The sequence below is a fragment of the Nycticebus coucang genome, chromosome 13 (genome assembly GCF_027406575.1).
Source record: "Nycticebus coucang isolate mNycCou1 chromosome 13, mNycCou1.pri, whole genome shotgun sequence".
NCBI lineage: Eukaryota > Metazoa > Chordata > Mammalia > Primates > Lorisidae > Nycticebus > Nycticebus coucang.
The window spans coordinates 16,700,319-16,720,968 of record NC_069792.1 but is presented as its reverse complement, the minus strand read 5'-3'; the positions used below and the strand labels follow the sequence as shown (position 1 = coordinate 16,720,968).

Genomic DNA, 20,650 nt, shown 5'->3' with positions numbered 1-20,650 from the left:
GAAAATCCTCTGGTACTGAAAGCACATATAGAGAATGACATGAGTCTCTCAGGCTAGGGCAGACACGACCCAGCTGGTCTGGTCCTGCCTGACCTTCACCCCTGTTTCCCATTCTTACTATTTTGTTAATTTAGTTCCCATCCTAAAGATGCCCATCTTGAGTAATTTAGATGCACTGATTTAGGAGATTAATTTTGAATTGAAATATAGATTGGGGTCATAAGTTATACTAATTATTATTTTCCATAGGTCACGGGTTCTGCTGATAATATATTAAGATAAAGGTTAACGTGGTCTTCACTTGGAACTCAAATGTATAAAACCGTAGTTCTGGAAGTAGAAGAGCAGAACAGTCTTGGAGAGGCCACTCTCAGTGTTCTTCAAATCCCAGCCTTCTGACAAAGTTCGGTGGACCTATCCCTGTCTCTGCATATTGGCTGACAGTGACAGGCGGCCAGACACTCTTCGTCTGCTAACAATACTAGAAGAAAAACTTAGTGGCTACATTGATCTTATTCTTCTTTTATTTCATGAATAAACATTTTTTTATGCCTAATAAGTACCAGACACAGAAGACTAGACTTTGCGGACCTGAGATTGGATTAAATTGCTACTTTCAATGGGAACAACAGCCATATCCTTCCCTCAACAGCAATAGTGACTGATGTTTATTGAAGGCTTCTTATACCCCAGGTCCTGACTGTGTTATCTCATTTAATCCCCCAACCCTAAGACAACAAATGAGGAGACTGGCACTTTATATTGGCTTGACAAATAAGGAAATAAATTTGGAAAATTTTAATAATTTGTCCAAAGTCACTCACCTAGAAGGAAGTTGAGTCAGAACTTTCCACTGGGGGAGTCTGACAACTGCCACACTCAGAAGTCTAGTGTGTCCCACAGAAAAGTGTTGCAAGGCTGCTCTGAAGGGTTTTATCTTTAGTGAAATCTTCAAGTAAAGATATTAGAACAAATTCCATTATAAACAAGAATCAGATATGTTGTTTGTCTTAGTCAGTTTGAGCTTCTGCTACAATTAAATACATAGATGCAGTGGCTTAAACAACAAACATTTATTTCTCAGGTTCTGGAGGCCAAGAAGTCTAAGATCAAGGTGCCAGTGAGTCCAGTGTTTGGTGAGGATGCTCTTTGGCTTGTAGAAGGCTGTCTTTTCACTGTCTCCTCACATGACAGAGAGAGAGAGAGAGAGATTGCCTCTCATGTCTCTCCGTACAAGGGCACTAATCCCATTCATGGGGTCTCAACCTCCATAACTTGATTACCTTCCAAAGGCCCCACCCCCAAATTCCCTCACAGTGAAGATTAGGTTTCAACATGTGAAGGGAAACATAGACATTTATTCCATAGCACCATTCTACTTCAAAAAGCAGTATAATACTTCTTACAGAAGAAATCTATCAGGTTACATAATCATAGTTCACCATTCAAATAAAGAAAAATTCCATTATTGCAATTATTGTTGTTTCTGGGAAGATAAAAGCACATTAGCACATGGCAGAACTTTTTAGCTATTAAGAATTAAAGTACAAAAAAAACAAGTTGGAAAATGAGGTGAGGCTCAAATATGTATCTATATTTAACTTTATATGAATAGGAGCATTAAACATCACTGCTGCCTAAGGCTGTTAAGTCTTTTTCTATTATCCTGGGAATCTTGCTTCTCAGATCACTCCTAAAATTTATGCAGTAGCTGATCAGACAGAACTTTTCTTTCCCAGACATAGGTTTCCCATAAACACCCTTCAAGGATTCATTGGTTTTCAGTTACGAGACCACCTTGAATGGATGTAGCCTTTCTCCTAAGTAGGCCACACACAGTCAATCTCCAATTACCAATACTGACCATGTGTAAACAATGTTTTAGGAGTCACAGACTAAAAGAGGTAGGAGGTAAAATCACAATAGAGCTGGAGACAGACAAACAAGCACACACACGGAAAAAACAGCTGTAGCTCTCATAAGGGAAGTTAACATCACATTTTCCACAGTTGGATAAAAGAAGCCTTGGAGATGAAAAGATCTTGTTCCAAGGTTCACTAAAGGCCTGAACCCCACAAACAGTAGCAACATCTTTGACATCCACAGCTCCTGATCTCTGACTTCCCAAGTTCCGATCCACCCCTACAGCCCTCACTGCTTACTGCCTGTTGAATACCTGAATTCTCTTTATGAAAAACTCAACTTGACCTGTGGCAGTGAATTTTGTCCAGGATGCGTCTGCCATTCGACAATCATAGACAATCCTCCTTTCTAAGGCAGGCCCCTAGATTTCCTCTGGGCTAAATTTCTGCAGAGGCCAACTCTTTCCCCTGACCAGGAAGTGTGTACACAATTGTGACCATTTTGTGGGGAGTAAGCAGGGGCTCAGCAGCGCCTTACAGTCAGAAGACCCTCCCCGGGGCAGGCAATCCTCAGGTGCACTGACCCTGGGTGGCTCTCATTACCCAGAGACCTTTGCTTCAAAGGCCTAAAGTGCCATTTCTTATTTTCTCCCAGGCGTGGCACAAAATAACCAGTATCTTTAATCAGAGACTTAAATATCAGATGGCAAAGAAAGGAAGTCTGGCTGGACTCCCCACCAAATGCTTTGGACTTATTATATTTCCCAAATAGTCCCACAGTAAACATGCTCTCCAGTCAAACAAGTTTGGGAAATGCTGTACACTTAGAGATCTGCACTGCCAAATACAAATTTAAAAGTACTAAAAAAATTTGTAGTAAAAAAATGAGTATAACATTTCCTAACATCTCCCCCCACCCGTTTTAATACCAGCATCATTGCCAGGAGGTTCCTTGGGAAGTCTTTCTATAGAGTCAAGTAACTGCTCATGAATATAAATGCCTCTTCAAGATGCTTGGTTGATGGATTTCTTTCTTATGAGCAACTATTGTTAAGATGATTAGTTCTTGCAAATTGCCCTTCAAGACAGAAAGTTCATACACATCCTCTCACTACCCTCCATCCATTACCTGGAGCTTAAAACAGAACAGTCGATGTATTATGATGTAAATAGAAAGGGCAGTGATGTCTGTCAAGACCAGGGCTTGTCAATGAAGCAGAAATGTGCCCCTCTTCTGATGCTCTGAGTCATCTCCCTAGGGTTAGATATTTCTTAACTTGTGGAAAAATAGAGGGACAGGTACAAAGTCCTTGCCATTTTCTGAGGATGGAAATAAGGCACCCAGGGTACCCAATGATAATCTCTGGACGCTGAGAGAATGATTGACTGATGGGGAGCTGTCTCCACCCAAACTTGGCCAGTCGTGTAGCTGCCCATAGCATAGAGTCCTGGGCTTGCGAGCCCCATCATTGCTGTCTACAGCTTCTGTTGTCCCTGGTCATGGGAGGCTCATTCCATAGAGGTCCAGTGCTCATGACCCAAATGACAACTCATTTTTCTCCTTCCTTAAACTTCCAGTCTACACCCCATATTGCATTCAGAGGGATCTTTCCAAAATACATATGTGTTTACCTCCCCTTCCTTTGAGACTCCACTAAAATGATAGTGTAATTCCCCAATGATGAAAAGAACATGATAAGGAACATAAGAGGGTTTAACAAACCTCTGAAATCGTGAGAGCTGAAAAGATGAAGTGGTGTCTGAGGAAGCAAGACAGAAAAGATGGAGGGGCTGCTGAGGGAGTGCCAGGGTCATGGCTGCAGAGGGCGGTAGCTGAGGAAGGAGTTCACCTGCAGAACCCAGGAGGGGCTCAGGGCTTGGAAACGCTAATCATCACCAAAAGTAGGAAAAAGAAAAGAGTCAAAAATAGAAGGAATACTTGAGAGTCTATATATGAAAGAGTTAATACCTCTACCAACTGTTGAGGAGTCTACCCCAGCACGCACAAACCCTTTCCCCTCCACCTGTCCACCCCTCCTAAGACAAAACAAAAAGGATCTGGTTAGCTTCCACCCCCAGGAGTCTGTGCCAAAGGATCCTAACGTTCTGGACAAGCTGTGAAATTTGCCCACCCCTACAGCTCCACATAAAAGTAGTGTCTAACTGTCCCCTACCCCCTGCAGATGCCACTTTTGCACTGCCCAGGCAGGTTACCCTCCCCTTTCAATAAACCTGGCCTGAACATCTCCTCTGGGTCTTGACTCTCGCCGCCACTGCTTACACCTTTCACCAACTTTTCTTATACACTGAGGAGAATGTCAGGCATGCAAATGCCTACCTGTTAGGCAAAAATAAATTACACACAAACAAACATTTGGCTGGGTACAGTAGTGGCTGTAATCCTAGCACTCTGGGAGGCCGGGCCATGAGGATCCTTTGCGCTCAGGCATTCCAGACCAGCTGAGCAAGACTGAGAACCCGTCTCCTTTAAAAAAAAAAAAAAAAAAGAGGAGCTGGGTATTGTAGTGGCTCCTGTAGTCACAGCCTCTCCCAGGAGGCCAAGGCGGAGGATCCTTGAACCCAGGAGTTTGAGATTGCTGTAAGCTAAGCTGACACTCTAACCTGGGGTAACAAAGTGAGACTCTGTCTCAAAAATAAATAAATAAACAAACAAACACACATTTGCAAAATATATTCTTCTTGGCTGAATTTTGTACCCCCTCTTCCCCCAATGTAGAAAAATTCACATATTGAAGTCCTAACTGCCCCATACCTCAAAATATAACTGTGTTTGGAGATAGGGCCTTTAAAGAGATAATCAAGGTAAAATTCGATCATATGAGTGGGCCCTAATCCAATATGACTAGTGTCCTTAATAAGAGGAGGAGACTGAAACAGCCCTGCACGGGGACAGACTGTGTGACAGCTCAGGGAGAAGACAGCCGTCTACAAGCCAAGTGGGGAGGCCTCAGAAGAAGTCAAGCCTGTTGACACCTTGTTCTAGGACTTGCAGCCTTCTGGGAAAATACTGAGAAAATACATCTCTGTTTTTTAAGCCACCCAGGGATGGGGTACGATGTTATGGTAGCCCTAGAAAACTAATGCAAATATTTGTCTAAAATGGAATTGAACAGCTACAGAAGAAAAAAATCTCTCTAATATGACTTTTATGGGTATCCCGAGCGTAATGACTAGTTCCCTGGCCACCCTAAGGGAAGGCTGCTTGGTGACAAGCTCCTTGTCCGCCACATAGTTTCTGATCAGCTTTGCATTGATTGCTTTTTTTTTTATTAATACATTTTTTTCTTTTCTTTTTTAATTTCAGATTAGTATGAGGGCACAAATGGTTAGGTTACATTGGCTGAGTTTGTAAGGTAAAGTTCAAGTTGTAGCTGAGATGACTACTTCTTAACTGAGAGAGTGCAACCATTTGAGAGTACATGTGGTGAGAATAAGATAGAATCTGTTAGGCTAGAGCCAACATGACCCAGCCCGTCTTGTCAGTTTGGGTTCTAAGTGACCTTGACCTCCTGTCTCCCATTCATTCTCATTGTATTGTAAGTTTAGCTCCCATGCTAAAGATGTCTATTTCGAGTGGTTTAGGAGGATTGATTTAGGAGATTAACTTTTGAATTAAAATGTTATTTGGGGCCATAGGTTATGCTAATTATTGTTCAGATAAAAATTAACACAGTTTTTACTCTGAAATTTCATATATAAAACTTTGATTTTTGGAAATGGAAAAACAGAACAGTCTCAGAGAGGCTACTCCCACTGTTCTCCAGAACCTCGGCCTTCTGACAAAGTTTGATTGACCTATACCTGTCTCTGCATATTGGCTGACAGTGACAGACCCTCTTCATCCAGTGACACATTTATACACAGGGTCACCTTAAGAGATTTAAGGATTTAAACACAGGGTCACCTTAAGAGATTTAAGTTATTTACCTTAGTTTCTCAATTTTGAGCTCCAGCACAAAATTGTGAAAACAAAAAGTCCTAACAGGAAAGAAACTAAAGATAAAAAACAAAAAGTCCTAACGGGAAAGGAACTAAGGAACCTTTTTAAAAATGATCATAGGTGGAATAGATAATTCAGGGACATGTCAGTGGAAAAGAAGTTGTACTTTGTAAAATTACTTTATTTTGAGCCAAATTTCAGGACCAAGAAGTTGTGTACTTGCTGTGGTGGGGTTAAGTTTGGTTTTGTACATTCCAGGAAGACAGGAATTATAGGTAAAGTCAAAAATCAACACATAGAAGGCATACATTGGTTTCGCCTGATAAAGGCAGGACATCTTGAAGCCCACACCTTATAGGTGGGTTTAGGATTCTTTGGTTGACAATTGGTTGAAAGAGTTAGGCTTTTTGTTATGGGAGGGGGAAGCAGAAAGAGGGATGGAGGGAGGAGGGTGGGGCCTTAGTGTGTGTCACACTTTATGGGGGCAAGACATGATTGCAAGAGGGACTTTACCTAACAATTGCAATCAGTGTAACTGGCTTATTGTACCCTCAATGAATCCCCAACAATAAAAAAAAAAAAAAAAGAGGAAAAAAAAAAAAAAAAAAAGAAAGAGTTAGGCTTTTTGCAAAAGACTAGGAGTCAGCAAAAAGGAACGGGTCTGTTAATTAGAGAAAAGCCACCAGACTCATACCCTAACTCAAGTGATTTGCTCTGTATATTGATGACTTGCAGGCTGTCTTGCATAGCCGTAGGCCTGTTCTGAGTTACAATGTGATATCTCTAAGAAGGGCTGGGGGACATGATGAGGCAGGTCTGACTTCCCTTCTCATGGCTGACAATGAAGTATTAAGGTATCCCTTGGGGTGGGAGAGGCTGTCCATTCCATCAGCTGCTGGGGCTGAGGAGGCTGAAGATTTTATTTTAGCTCACAGAAAGAAAGAAAATTTAGAAAACTTACAGTTAATACTCCTAAAGAAATTTGGGAGAACATGATACCATAAAGCCATAATAGGAATTATAAAAAAAGAAACGGAGAAAGAATAAAAATCCTGGAAGTTGACTATAGATTGTAAAACAAAAGCATCTGAAGAGCTGCAAGATATTTAAGAGCCCCCCTCCACCTAAGAAAGTGGAACTCAAAACAAAAAGTCCTAACAGGAAAGGAAATAATAAACATAGCGGGCCAACAGAGGAGGAACATCTCGTAAGAGAAGTCCTATGAAGGAAGAAGAGAAAAAAATGAAAGAAATTATTCTGAAAATAATGTAAGAGATTTTTCTACACTTGAAGAGTAAGAGTCTCGAAGGAAAAATGAGTAAATAAAAAAAAAAAGACCCATGAACTAGTATAAAATTTCAGAACATCAACAACAAAGAGACTAAAACTTTTGAGACAAAATAAGAAAAAAAAGGTCGTATAAAAAAAATCAGAATCAGGGCTTGGCGCCTGTGGCTCCGTGACTGGGGCATCAACCACATACACCACAGATGGCAGGTTTGAACCTGGCCCAGGCCTGCCAACAACAATGACAACTACAACCAAAACTAGACGGGTGTTGTGGTGGGTGTCTTTGGTCCCAGCTACTTGGAAGGCTTTGGCAAGAGAATCACTTGGGCCCTAGAGTTTGAGGTTGCTATGAGCTGTGATGCCACAGCACTCTAGCGAGGGTGACATAATCAGACTATCTCCAAAAAAAAAAAAAGAGAGAATTAGAATGACACTGGATTTCTTATCAGCAGCACTGGATAACACAATACAAAGTATCAATACTTAAAATTCTGTTTAAAGTACTTATTTACTTAAGAATAATTATGTTTAACCTGAAATTGTGGACCTTGCTGAAGTATCGCTCAAATATTTGGGTAAAATAAAGTCATTTCCAGAAATGAAAGAAGTCAGAAAATGTACCTCCCGTATTTCCTTTCTTAGAAAGTTATCTAGTTAGAGATGTTCTTTAGCAAAATGAAATGCAGAAATCAAGAAGGAATAAATTATGTGATTCTGGACTATAGCAGAAAATAGAAGTCCCAGAAAGATGGTTGTGCATCAGATTTAGAAAATAGTCTGAAAACAGCATGTTGGAGTGCTCAAGGGGAGAGGTCTTAAAAAGAGGCAGAAGACTTCATAGATTACTTATCATGATTGATAATTTAGAAAAAAGGGGGGAAATTAAGACATAATTCTAGGTAAGAACAAAACTGAGACTATAAAAGTGGCGATTGGTAATTGCAGAAAAAGACAAAAACAATAAAGGAAATACAACCAGGGTCTATGATGTTATTCTGCAATGAACAATTTACATAGTCAAAATTAAAAATAATATTGATTTCCAGCTTTTACAATCTATAGTCAAACCACAGAAGACTTAATTAACCACGATTATAAAAAACAACACAATCTAGTCTAAAAGCAAAAGTGCATATGAAAGAAACTGGGAGCTCAAGGTGCATGAGGGTATGTGAAAAGCTGAAATATTAATATTTTCATCTCACAATCTGGAAGTTAAGAGATATTGTTTACATTTAAAGACTCGGGAAATACTTACGTAATTAAGTAGTATTACTTAAAGGTGCAAGGTGCAAGGGTCAGATGTAGAAGAATAAAAATCAAGTTCTTAGGGGCAAGGAATGAGGAATGAATAGACAGTTCGGCCTATCTCCTTGATAGAGTAACATGCAATCTCACTCTGTCCACCTGGGTAGAGCACCATGGGGTCATAGCTCACAGCAACCTCAAAGTCTTAGGCTCAAGTGTTCCTCTTGCCTCAGCCTCCCAAGAAGCTGGGACTACAGGCGCCCACCACCACACCCGGCTAATTTTTCTATTTTTAGTAGAGACAGGGTCTTGCTCTTGTTCAGGCTGGTCTGAAACTCCTGAGCTCCTTGGCTCCCAGAGTGCCAAGATTACACACGTGAGCCACTGTGCCAGGCCAAAACGATGTCATTTAGATATAGAAAAATGTTTGAGATAAAATTTTTAGTGGAACAAAGTAGATTATAAAATTTTAGTTATAAATGTTATTATTTCAGGATGATAAAAACTTCTGGGGAATTTTTCTATACTTCATTCATTCAACACATTTTCTGTATTTCATTAGTGTAGGAGCTTACTGGGTGTCTACCATGCTGTGGGCAAAAGAATAGATATGGCAACTTATAAAAACAGGCAAGACCCCGCCATACAGTTAGCAGCCCAGCCAGGGAGATACATATCGTACTAGTCATTATAACAAAATGTGAGTTTTATGATGAAGAATATTCATGATGTTAGGAAAATAAAAAGCACAGTTCCTAAACCTAATCCAGGAATCTGGGGAATCTGGGAAAGTTTTCTTCAACAAATTACTTTGTAATTAATTGATTAATTAATGTAAATAGAGAAATAAAAATTGTATGTTATGTATGGTGTACAACATTGTATGTTATGTTTTGTGGAATGGCTTAATGGAGCTAATTAACATATCCCTTACCTAGCATACCATTTCTTTGTGGTGTCAAAGAAATTTACTCTTTTTTTTGAGACAGAGTCTTACTATGTCACCCTGGGTAGAGTGCCATGGCGTCACAGCTCACAGCAACCTGAAGGTCTTGGGCTTAAGTGATTCTTTTGCCTGAGCCTCCCAAGTAGCTGGGACTACAGGCGCCCGCCACAATGCCCGGCTATTTTTTGGTTGCAGTTCTCATTGTTGTTTGGCAGGCCTGGGCTGGATTCAAACCCACCAGCTCTGGTGTATGTGTCTGGCACCCTAGCCTCTGAGCTACAGGCACTGAGCTGAAATTTATGCTCTTAATTCATTACTTTTAAATTTTAAACTAAGTTTTTTTTTTTTTTAAAGCAGACATTCACTCCTAAGAAAAATCGTTATTTCAATTATGTTAAATGTATGAGCTTGGGAAAAATACTCAAGGGAAACAACAACAAAAAAAATGACTGCCATTATCTTTAGTTTCTGGTAATCTGAGTAATTTTGTGTTTTTCTTTCTACTTTTCTAATTTTTCTAAGTTTTCTACCGTGGGAGTGTTTGGCTTTGTTAACGAGAGTTACTGTTACAGTTAACAATGAGATGTTTTGCTCTTTGAGAGTCTGTCCCTAGCCCACCTGTGGAAGCAGAAGGCAGCTTCTGATCTATCTGAAAAACAGTTGCAAACAATTACCAAAACACATGTCCACCCTTGGCATTTTTGATGGCTGTCATTGGAGATGGTAGATTCATTTCAACAAATGTTTTAGTCAATGACTAAAACATTGTGTTTGCCATGAGCTTTGCTAATGTGGGACTATGTGTTTGCCATGAGCTTTGCTAATAGAAGTGAAGGTACAAGAAGATAGATGCAGGTGACAGAAATATGCCAAGTGGCTCTTTATTATTTCTGGTATTTTGTTCATTCATTGGACTGTTATGCTGTATCTACTTAAATTTACCTATACCCTACATTGTGTTGTTATTTAAAAAATATGATTTCAGACATGAAGTTATCCCTGTTTTTGTGCCCCCGTTTCTTTTTTCCCCCCAGATTAATATGAGGGTATGAACCATTAGGTTATATGGTTTACACATGTAAGGTTAAAGTCCAAGTTGTAGCCGTGTCCTTCACCTAGGGAATGTGCCATATATCCATGCATTGTACCTGTTGGGTGGGGACCAAGTGAATCCCCTTCCTCCTTCTCCAATTTATTTGAGTTTTTCTGTCCTGTGGGTCTATGATTATTAATATCCTAGTTTCAAATTGGTATTGAGCACATGCAATGCTTGTTTTTTTCCATTCTTGTGACACTTAGGAGAGTGTTGTCCAAATCCATCCAGGTTGTTACAAATGATGAAAAAATCTCCATTTTTTATGGCTAGTTACATGATACACATATACACAGTTTATTAGTCCATTCATGTGTTGATGGGCACTTGGGTGCCCATCTCTTGGGTTTCCACATCTCTGCAGTTGTGAACTGAGCTGCTATGAATATTTGGGTGCCAAAGTTCTTGTGGTAAGATGTCTTTTTTTCATTTGGGTAAATGCCTAGTGGTGGGATTTTAGGGTCAAATGGTAGGTGTACTTTTAATTCTTTGAGGAGTCTTCATACTTCTTTCCATAGAGGCTGTACTAGTTTGCAGTCCCATCCACAGTGCATGAGTCTTCCCTTCTCTCCACACCCACACCACCAACTGCTGCTTGGGGACCTTGTGATACGGTGTGCCCACGTCTCTTGGATTATGTTTCTAAGTTCTAAAAGCATGGACTTTGGATTTCTAATGACTTCTTTCAAGGGGTTACTCCCACATGTAAGATCAGATCTGTCAGTGGTGATTTTTATGGACTGGGTATTCAGTTTACTTACTGCACATATAAGTTCTTCACAGTATGTTATTTCTCCAATCACAGATTATATCACGATTTCAAGAACCCCTCTTATCCTATATACTTTACCAAAAGATCACTTTTTTCAAAGGTCACCTAAGGTAGAATAATCAAATTAATGCATTCTAAGTTGGTAATACATTTAAAACTGTTATGTAGTAATCACACAATTCAACTGAAAGGTAAATTGCAGTGTGTGCACACAGAGACTTAAAACCAGGTGTCAGGGGCATCAGTAGGCAGAGAGAATCTCTATGTTCTCATGCCTTGGGAGATTTACCAGTATAAGGAAAGTCTAAGAGAAGGCACCCCAAGGTTGGTTTGTGAATATCTTGCTTTACTGAAATTTATCTTCTCACCTCCATTTGTTCATGTGCTGGAAAAGAAAATTCAAAGGGTATTGTTACCTTAGGCAAATGATATGGACTGGTAATTAAAAGAACTGGGTTCTAATTCTGACTTCACCACTAACTAGCTGGGGGTGAGTAGGTAAGTCACTTAACCTCTCTGGTTCTTATTTAAACCAAGTGATTGTTTCAAGTCATTCCTAATGTGAGCATTGGGTGATTTAATGAGATCTAACTTCTGATAAATTGTGGTGAGAAGGGGTTGCCCTGAACAGCCCTTCTTCCTATGGCATTAAGGAGCCACTTTGGCCCACCGGTGACCTACTCCAGGAGAACCTCACGGCAAGGACTCAACAGTGATGAGGAGTTACACTCAATTAACACCCTTAGATGGCCCAACAGTAGAGATCGGAAAGGGTATTTGGTTAGTCAGAGCCCAAAGCTTGTGTGTCTCCTCTAGAAAAACCTTCGAGACCCCCCAGCTAACCTCAAGGTTCTATCTCTTTCCTAGTTCCTCTTCTGTGTCCATTTATTGCAAATTTCTACTTCCAGGTCAACTTTTCACCTCCAGATTGACATCCGAGCTGAAATCTGCTAACAGAGACAGAGAAAGGGTCATAAAGGAAAGCAAATGAAAATATTGAGATCTATTTCAACTTTTAAAAAAGCCTACAATAAAAACTAAAGCTGTATATGCTACCCTACCATTGTAAACACAGCTTTCCTTCAGAAGCTCAACCATTTTTCATAATCATGATCTTCTATTAAGAACTTATATCTTTCTCAGTAGGCACATTTCTTTTTCTGTTCTCTATGTCAAAAGTACATGATGTAGTGCAGCGATCCAGCTATGGGCTGGCTTTTCTGGAAACTGTCAGCATTTCTCTCTGCCTTCCTTTTGTTTCTAAGAGCAGTTGTGGATTGGTAGAGACCCAAAATAGGAATTGAAATAGGCATGGTATCATTTGTCATTTTAGCTACAAAAGAAGCAGCAGAGGTAACCAGAAATAAGGAATGGGAAATTTCTGATAAACAACTCTGATGCTTATCTGGAAGCTGAATGGAATCACAGACATCAGAGTTCAGAAATGCGTTTTGAATTGCAGAATTAGAGGTAACTGCCTCGCACCTATATGATAGTGTCAAATTAATTCAAAATGTGGGTTTGGTTTTATAGGCTTAGCATTTCATTCTGTGAGAGTATTTATTTATTTACCAGGCTCACCTGGAGCACATCTGAATTTGGGAATAGAAATGATAAAAAATAGCAAGATGAGTGCCCCTGATGTGAATACCATCATGGATGTTAAGAGTATTTGGAGGTGAAATAAATGAGATTACCTTTTGACAGACTGGATATTCATCAACGAGAATGTGCAACTGAATGAATCCAGACCTTTTATCAAGCAGTGTAAGCCTGTTCCCACATAAACATAGAATAGGAAGTTAGAATGAAGGCCTCGCTCACCGGGTTTGCATTGAGTAGGCTAAATAAAGATTGTTTAACTCAGGCACATCTCACTGTTCCTCTCTCTTCAATTTGGGAATAGAAAAGTCCACAGTTAATTTCAGATTCTGAGGGGAGAAACAAAGGTGGGACAGGAAGATTCTGAGAGAACCTGCAATCTTTGCTGTGCTCCTAACCTTGGCTTGTGCCCCTTCATCATAGGCCTAGCTCTTGTCATCATTTGAAAAACTTGAGCTGCTTTGTGAGAGACTTATCGTCCTGCCGCTGTGGACGCCAAATTCCTTTATCTGCTCTTAGGAGGAAAAAGCAGACAGAAGTTTAAAAGGTGGACGTTCCTGCCCTCCCCCCCTCCAAATCTCCTGGTTCTTCACTGTCTCCAGGCAGATAGATGGTGGGACTCTTTGTCTCGAGGAAGAGGGTATTTTCAGACACCAGGGGATTGTCAGGGACAACTGGTCAGAGGTGTCGGAAGGGGGAGGACAGGAGACCCACGCCCTCCACCTGCTGCTGCTTTCCTGGCAGGACTGCCGTGGAAGACCTCCCTCCCTTCTCCTCTCCCCTCCCTCCTTCCTTTCGTTCTCTCTTTTCCAACCTCTAGTAAGAGGTCAGTATGTTTTCACACTTGGGAAATTTCATTCAAGAATTTTTGTCAATGGACAAGTCATAAGAAGCCTTTCCATTTTAGGGCTCGTTGACGTCACCCAAAAAGGCGATAAATATCTGTTGATATAATTGGATGTGAGATTCAGTGTTGAGATAGCAAAATTCTGCCCCTCGCTCTCTGGCAGGGCCCTATGATTTATGCAGGAGCAGAGGCAGCACGCAATCCAGCTGTCAAGAGAGCGTCAGCTTATTAGGCAAATGCTGCGTGCTTTCTGAAGAGGGTCGACGCTATAAAATCCCACTCCAGGCTCTGGTGTGGAAAAACCGGGAGCCCAAGTCTCTTGAGAGACTGAAGGGAAAGAGGAGAGAGAGATCGAGAAAAAGAGACGGGGAACAGGAAGGAGAAGGGACGAAAAGCTCCAGAGAAAGCCCCGGAGACGTCTCTGCAGAGAGGCGCAGCCCGGCTCACCTGCAGCGCCCGGGAAGGTAGGAGCGCCCGACGGACGGACGGCGCCGTCAACTCTCGGTGCGCGCCGCGGGCCGGTGCCCGGGAGGGCGTGTGTGTGCGCTTGTGTTCGCTGGCTGTGCCTTAAGATTCCAATAGCAGCTGGGATGTGGCAAAAGCAAACTTAGACGGCTGCTTATAGTAGTTACCCGATCCCCACGCTGCTCCTGGCTGGTGGATAAAGGACGCCCCCTGCGCTGATCTATCCTGACCCCCGAAAGAAGGAAGCAAGGGTGGGGATGGAGAGAGGGGAGCAGGGGGCAGTTCTGGACTTGGTAGAAAATGCTGAAATATCCGGAAGGAGGTTGGTCAGCGCAAGCGACTTCTTAAATTTGGAGCTCTTCGCTAGGCTCGGGGAATTAGTTTGGGGGGATAGTTAAGAGGACGCAGGGACCGTCCCTTCGGGGTCGCCAAGGAAGGGCCACTCCTGCCTGGGGAGGGCATGAGCTTTGGTGCTTAGCGCGGCAGACGTCTCCTGTTCCTCTCCCAGGCGCTTCAGCACCGCGGACAGCGCCCACCCGAACCCCCAAGGCCAGAGCCTGGCACGTCTGTGGGTGTCCAATAGGTACCCCCCGAGAGCACCTCCCAGTTGAGCTAAACTCTGACCAACTCTTCTTTCTCTCTTCCCTTCTCATTCCGCTCTCCGCCCCGCTCCGCGCCGCAGCAAGCGCCCCTAACATGCGGCTGCCGCTCCTGGTGTCCGCGGGCGCGCTGCTGGTGGCCCTGCTGCTCTGCCCGCCATGCAGGGCCCTCCTCACCAGGGGGCCGGTCCCAGCAGCCCGACAGGCTGCGCAGTCCCCGCAGCCCCTGGATTTCTTCCAGCCGCCGCAGTCCGAGCAGCCCCAGCAGCCGCAGCCTCGGCCGATCCTGCTGCGCATGGGAGAGGAATACTTCCTCCGCCTGGGCAACCTCAACAAGAGCCCCGCGGCTCCCCTGTCGCCCGCCTCCTCGCTCCTCACCAGCGGCAGCCGCCCCTCGCCAGACCAGGCGGCCGCCAACTTTTTCCGCGTGTTGCTGCAGCAGCTGCTGCTGCCTCGGCGCTCGCTCGACAGCCCCGCGGGTCCCGCGGAGCGCGGCGCCGACAGCGCCCTCGGTGGCCACCAGGAGGCACCCGAGAGGGAGCGGCGGTCCGAGGAGCCGCCCATCTCCCTGGATCTCACCTTCCACCTGCTGCGGGAAGTCTTGGAAATGGCCAGGGCGGAGCAGTTAGCACAGCAAGCTCACAGCAACAGGAAACTGATGGAGATTATTGGAAAATGAAATGGTGCGTTTGGCCAAAAAAATTCTGCATTTAGCACAAAAAAAAATTAAAAAAAATTACACTATTCTGTACCATAACGCTGCTCTGATACCATTTGTTTATTTTTATATAGCTTGAAACCTAGAGGATGTACAGGAAGAGAGCCTATTCCCCTTAATTAGCATGCACAAAGTGTATTCATGTGCAGTAACAACACTATGTTACTCCTATTGTCTACTTTTAGTTTCCATTTGCAGATGTCTTTTATTGGTGTTTTAAAGAGAATGTAGATGGGGGGGGGGGACGTTTTGAAGAAGCAGACAGAAGTCACCCGATTCTTTTTGCTGAGGTTTGAGTTGAAGAGAATGCCATTCTCTTGGGTGGGTAAGACAAGATCTGTAAGCTCTTTCAATCAACTTTTTCTTGTAAACGTTTCAGTAATAAAACATCTTTCCAATCTTTGGTCAGTTTGGTTGTGTAAGAGAACGCTGAATATTTATATTTTTAATAAAAGTTGCAAAGGTAACTGTGACTTTATTTTTCCTGTTCAGTGTTCATACGTTGCAAGTACTCTCAGCTCTTAGCTTCTTCCAAATTGTCTTTACAACAAGGAAGGAGCAAAACAAAACTTCCTGCAGTTTATCTTCTACTGAAAATACAAACATGTCAGCAGCTTACACAGATTGTGCAAGCAATCGCTCTGGGCTCATCTCTATGCCTCAGACAACTACTCTGAGGTTGAGTTAAATAATTTGAGAAGTTGCTTCCAGGTTTGAACTTGATAATTCTACAAAGGAAAGATTGATTTATAATGGTAATAACATTTAACCTCGATTGATTGTAAGATGTGAAATAATTGGGGAGAATGGGGAGAGATGAAAGCAAAAGAGAAGTGTCCTCCAAAACATGTGACCAAAAAAACTACATTTTTTTTCTATACGAAAGGCTCACTTTACCAAACTATTACTTTGGTACCATTTCTAAGCTATTTTCCAATGATTACTTCTAATAAGAAAACTTGATAGCATCTCTACTTAGGACACCTAAATTGAATTGTTATAAAATGGCACTTAGGAAAAAATATTCTTATAAAGAACACTTTTATCTTAATAACTGCTGAAGTACTCACCACATTTATGCCTATGCCAATTGTAATCACTTTGATTTTTAGCGATATGAACTATCATTATTCACTTCTAAAACTGAACAGCATACATTTTGTTTGTGATAATTTAGTTATAGCTTAAAAATTCAATCGAATGTTTAATACTTCAAAATCAATTCGTCTGTAATAAAGAGGCTTCTTCCCCTGGGTACCCTTGAAATACACTTAACTAATAGATTAATAAGACAATATGAAACAGAGTAAATCATAAGACTAAGTTTATTTATTTACTTATTTATTTTGAGACAGAGTCTCACTTTGTTGCACTCGGTAGAGTACTGTGGTGTTACAGCTCACAGCACCCTCTAGTTCCTGGGCTTAGGCAATTTTCTTGTCTCAGCCTCTCAAGTAGCTGGGACTACAGGCACCCACCGCAACACCTGGCTAGTTTTTTGCTGCAGTTTGGCCGGGGCCAGGTTCAAACCTGCCACCCTTGGTATATGGGGCCGGCGCGGCGCCCTACCCACTGAGCCACCGGTGCAGCCAAGACTAAGTTTTTAAAAACAGCATTTATTGAAGAGTTCATAAACTGTAAAGTTACACTTATATTCTGAAGGGGACATTAAGGTGAGACAAATAAAACCATGTTTTTATGTTTTCCAAGTGTCACTGGCTTCAAAGAACATTTCTGGATATACTATCCCATGACATCTATTATGGAAAAGAGGAAAACTTTGTGAAACATTTCATAGCTTTGGTCAATGATTTACCTTTTGTCCATATATTGCTAAATCAGACCCTTTGTCCATATATTGCTAAATCAGACCCAATCAGAATTGACACTGAATTTCACTGACCACCTGCATTATTAAAGAGGAAGGTAAATAAGAGCTACTACGTTATAATAACAAAAGCCAGTGCCTATTAGGACAAAAGTGTAGTGCCCACTTGTTCCAACACTTGCCACTTTTTACCGCACACACGTACCACACCTACATATCCTTCATGTTTCCCACACAATAAAAGATTTGAAAAAGATCAAAGTTTCTTTTTCCTAGTGTTTTTTGCAACAATTTTCTCAAAGTATTCTTTTTCCTCAATGTGTTTGATAAGTCATCTGGAATTAAAGTTGTTTATTTTTTTTTCTGCAGAAATCCTGTTCAGCGGTCCCTTTCATTATCTGTATCATAGTAATCCACCTAGGTTCCCTGCTGCCTGTGCACATCTCAGCCAGGCAGACACAGGAGCAGCAGTTGGAATGGACGTCATTCATTTAGGGAGTTCAACCAGGAAAAGGAGAAGACGTGGCGAGCTGGCTCAGAGTCAGCTCCATTCCCACTCCCAGAAGCTGCAGCCTGTCCCTGGGGGGGAGGGGTTTCAAATCCAATCTGCAACAGGAGAAAAAAGAGAATCAGGGAAAGAAGCTAGTCCTTTTTAGATTGGCCCAGTCACTTTTTTACGGAGAAGAAAGGGTAATAATAACACTAGTTATTATTATCATTATATGGGGCATAATTACAGGGTGTCCCAATAGTCACCATGCATCAGGAAGATAGGAAATTGCAGCTAAATGTACTTTCATGCATAAAATATTCATCACAAAATTTTACAAAGAGGTGGCCAACATGTAAAGAATACTTTGTAAATATTTTGTAAAATTTTGTAATGAATATTTTGTAATTAAAGGTACATTTAGCTATAATTTTCCATTTGCCTATGTCTGGTGACTGTTGGGACACCCCGTATTATTAGGGATGGGAAGAAAACTCAGGTTATCTTGGCTACGGCCACTCAAGATACACAAAGAAGCAAAAGTAATGCATGCAGTGGAGGGAAGTTCTTGGGGAAAAGAGTCCAGTCTACTTTCTCTTTATACATGAAAGTCTCACTGAAGCTAATGGAAATTTGGGTTTAGAGAAGCTTTCAAAATAAAAAACAAATTCCTAATTTAACTGACTTGCTATACCACATGACGTTTCAGGGCCTATTAAAGTAAAAACTGCTAAAGTAAGAAGTTTATACATATTATATGTATATATGTTAAATATATATTACCAAGGTTATATACCCTTAGTATAATTTTTACAAACCTGCAGGCTTATTTGGGGCAAATCATGAAGGAAATTTTTTTCTCTAGTTAATACAATCAAATGAGAACATCTCATCAAATCAAATCTAATATTGATTGTTTCTAAAGAGATAACTATCTTTTATAAATACCTGACAGACACAAGTCATGATTCTGAATTAATGATTAACCTAATCTGAATAATAAGGAATATTTTATTCATGGTGTTATGGGCTTTAAAAATAACTTAATGGAATGAGGGACAATCATAAAAAGAAGTCTTCCGAAATACAGTTTAATTTTATAAACGCAAACTCTTTATTTTTAAAGGTACCATGACAAACAGTTCTTCCCATGAGAGCTAAGAATAAATGAGCAGACACATTCTGAGGATGTTGCCGGTAAGACTATTGCAACAAATTAGAACGCCACTGATTTCAAAGCAATGAGGTAGCCACGTGCATTCAGCTCAGAAGCCCTGGGTGATTTTATGAAGCTGCTATATGAATGGACAGTATTGGCACAGACAAAGCAGAATTTGTTAAGTATGTTGTTTTGTTACCACTAATAGTTTCGACAGAAAAATAAGTTCTTGGCTTGCACTTTATCAGATGTTACCCTAAACATACGTTTGGGGATGGTAGGTCAAGAGCAATAAAATTATCCCACGTCCTGATGGCTTTGGGACCATACCTCACTCACTGTGCCACCTTGCTCTCTGCCAGAAAGTTAAGCAGGGCCATGAAAGTATACTAGCCACAGTGGGAAAAAACTTAAGTATGTAGTGTTCTGTGAAGGGCTCCTTGAGACATGAAGTGAAATTGGGCTTTTTGAAATTACTGGATTCTACTGGTAATGGGGTAGACACCTCAATGTCCTTGAAATCGAAGTGGAATAAACATCATCTTGACAGAATCTGGTGCCTATTTGTACAGATAAACTCTTCTTTTCCTCTCCATAGCCACTTTGCCCTCACTAATCCTAAGAAACCTGCAAACACACACAGAAAACAAGTGACCTGGGTGTATCGCTGATACTTTTCTAACCATTCAGTATGAGTGAACTCTGCCTGCGGGAACAGACCATCAGGGTCCGTTTAATAGCCTCTCTCGCTCTCTCTTTTTCTTTTTTTTTTTTTTTTCTGAAGCACTTCTTAATCTAGAGGAAAATTCCATGACAGCTGTTCTCAAATATCTCAAAGGTGAAACAAGTCGGGTAAGATATTTTCTCCAGAAGCATATAATCTTTGGGAAACTGCTGGTAGCTAGCAAGCTACCGGGACTGCTTTTGGAATGTGCACAGATTTTTATGCTTTTCTATACTAGAGATTAACATTGATCTTCCATTTTAAATGTTTTAGTTGTTGACACCCTGTAGCCTTCAAAATTTGAGCTTAAATCATTTGGGTTTGCTTCTCCCACCCCCTCGTGCTTCCCTACAGTTATTAGGTTTTCCACCAAACAGTATGGACTGATGTTATTTTCCAGAGAAGAAAAGCCAGGACCAGAGTGGGGACAGGAGTAGAGATTATCCTGAGTATCTTTAGATGAGGACACCACTGCCTTGGTTTGTTTCTATAAACTAAGAACCTGCCAACCACCATCTCAGCAGGGAAGTCCTATGCAAAGAGGCTTACCTAGTCTCAAATCTCAGACCAGCCACTTGCTAGCTATGTGACTTGGACAAGTTACTTAACCTCTCTGAGCCTTAGTTTTTTCTTCTGTAAAATAGAGATGAGAGTCTACTTGACAAGGTTGCTGTAAGGACTGAGTAAGTACTACACATACCCCAGGTTCAAAACCTGGACAGAAAAAAAAGTAAGACACAGAAAGCGCTTTACACCTTCCTCACTTACATTCCGTCCTTCCTCCTTTCTCTCTCCCTCCCGTCCTTTCTTTCTTACAACAGTGGAGAGACGCGTTGGCGCTGCAGGATCATGCGGGGGCTGCTTATGCAAACTGTATACAACAGCACTGACCCCAGTAAGGAAAGAGTCACATTCACGGTCTCATCTTTACAGACTTGGACATTATTTAAATGACTTAATCCCTGTGGTGAGTTGTAATCATGGCCATCTGTGACACTGTCCAGAGGATCTCCAGAGGCCCAACTTCATACACCACTACCACATAA

At 41.5% G+C, this 20,650-nt stretch overlaps 2 protein-coding genes across 7 annotated transcripts in view; one reads left to right on the top strand and one right to left on the bottom strand.

Moving 5' to 3' along the window:
• The first annotated feature begins 13,731 nt into the window (after nucleotides 1–13,731).
• Nucleotides 13,732–15,870, top strand: CRH (corticotropin releasing hormone). The gene is made up of 2 exons (XM_053558941.1): nucleotides 13,732–14,085; nucleotides 14,769–15,870. The coding sequence occupies exon 2, from the start codon at nucleotides 14,783–14,785 to the stop codon at nucleotides 15,362–15,364; it is 582 nt and encodes a 193-aa protein (XP_053414916.1). The 5' UTR covers nucleotides 13,732–14,085; nucleotides 14,769–14,782; the 3' UTR covers nucleotides 15,365–15,870.
• An 866-nt stretch (nucleotides 15,871–16,736) lies between these two features.
• TRIM55 (tripartite motif containing 55) overlaps nucleotides 16,737–20,650 on the bottom strand; it is a 47,131-nt gene continuing 43,217 nt past the window's right edge. For 4 of the 6 annotated variants that reach the window (XM_053559512.1, XM_053559514.1, XM_053559516.1 and 1 more), the window contains one exon: nucleotides 16,737–17,837. In XM_053559512.1, the coding sequence (XP_053415487.1) occupies nucleotides 17,715–17,837 (123 nt within the window). In that variant the 3' untranslated portion in view covers nucleotides 16,737–17,714. The remainder of the gene's footprint in view (nucleotides 17,838–20,650) is intronic. The other 2 variants (XM_053559515.1, XM_053559513.1) reach the window with 2 other exon arrangements.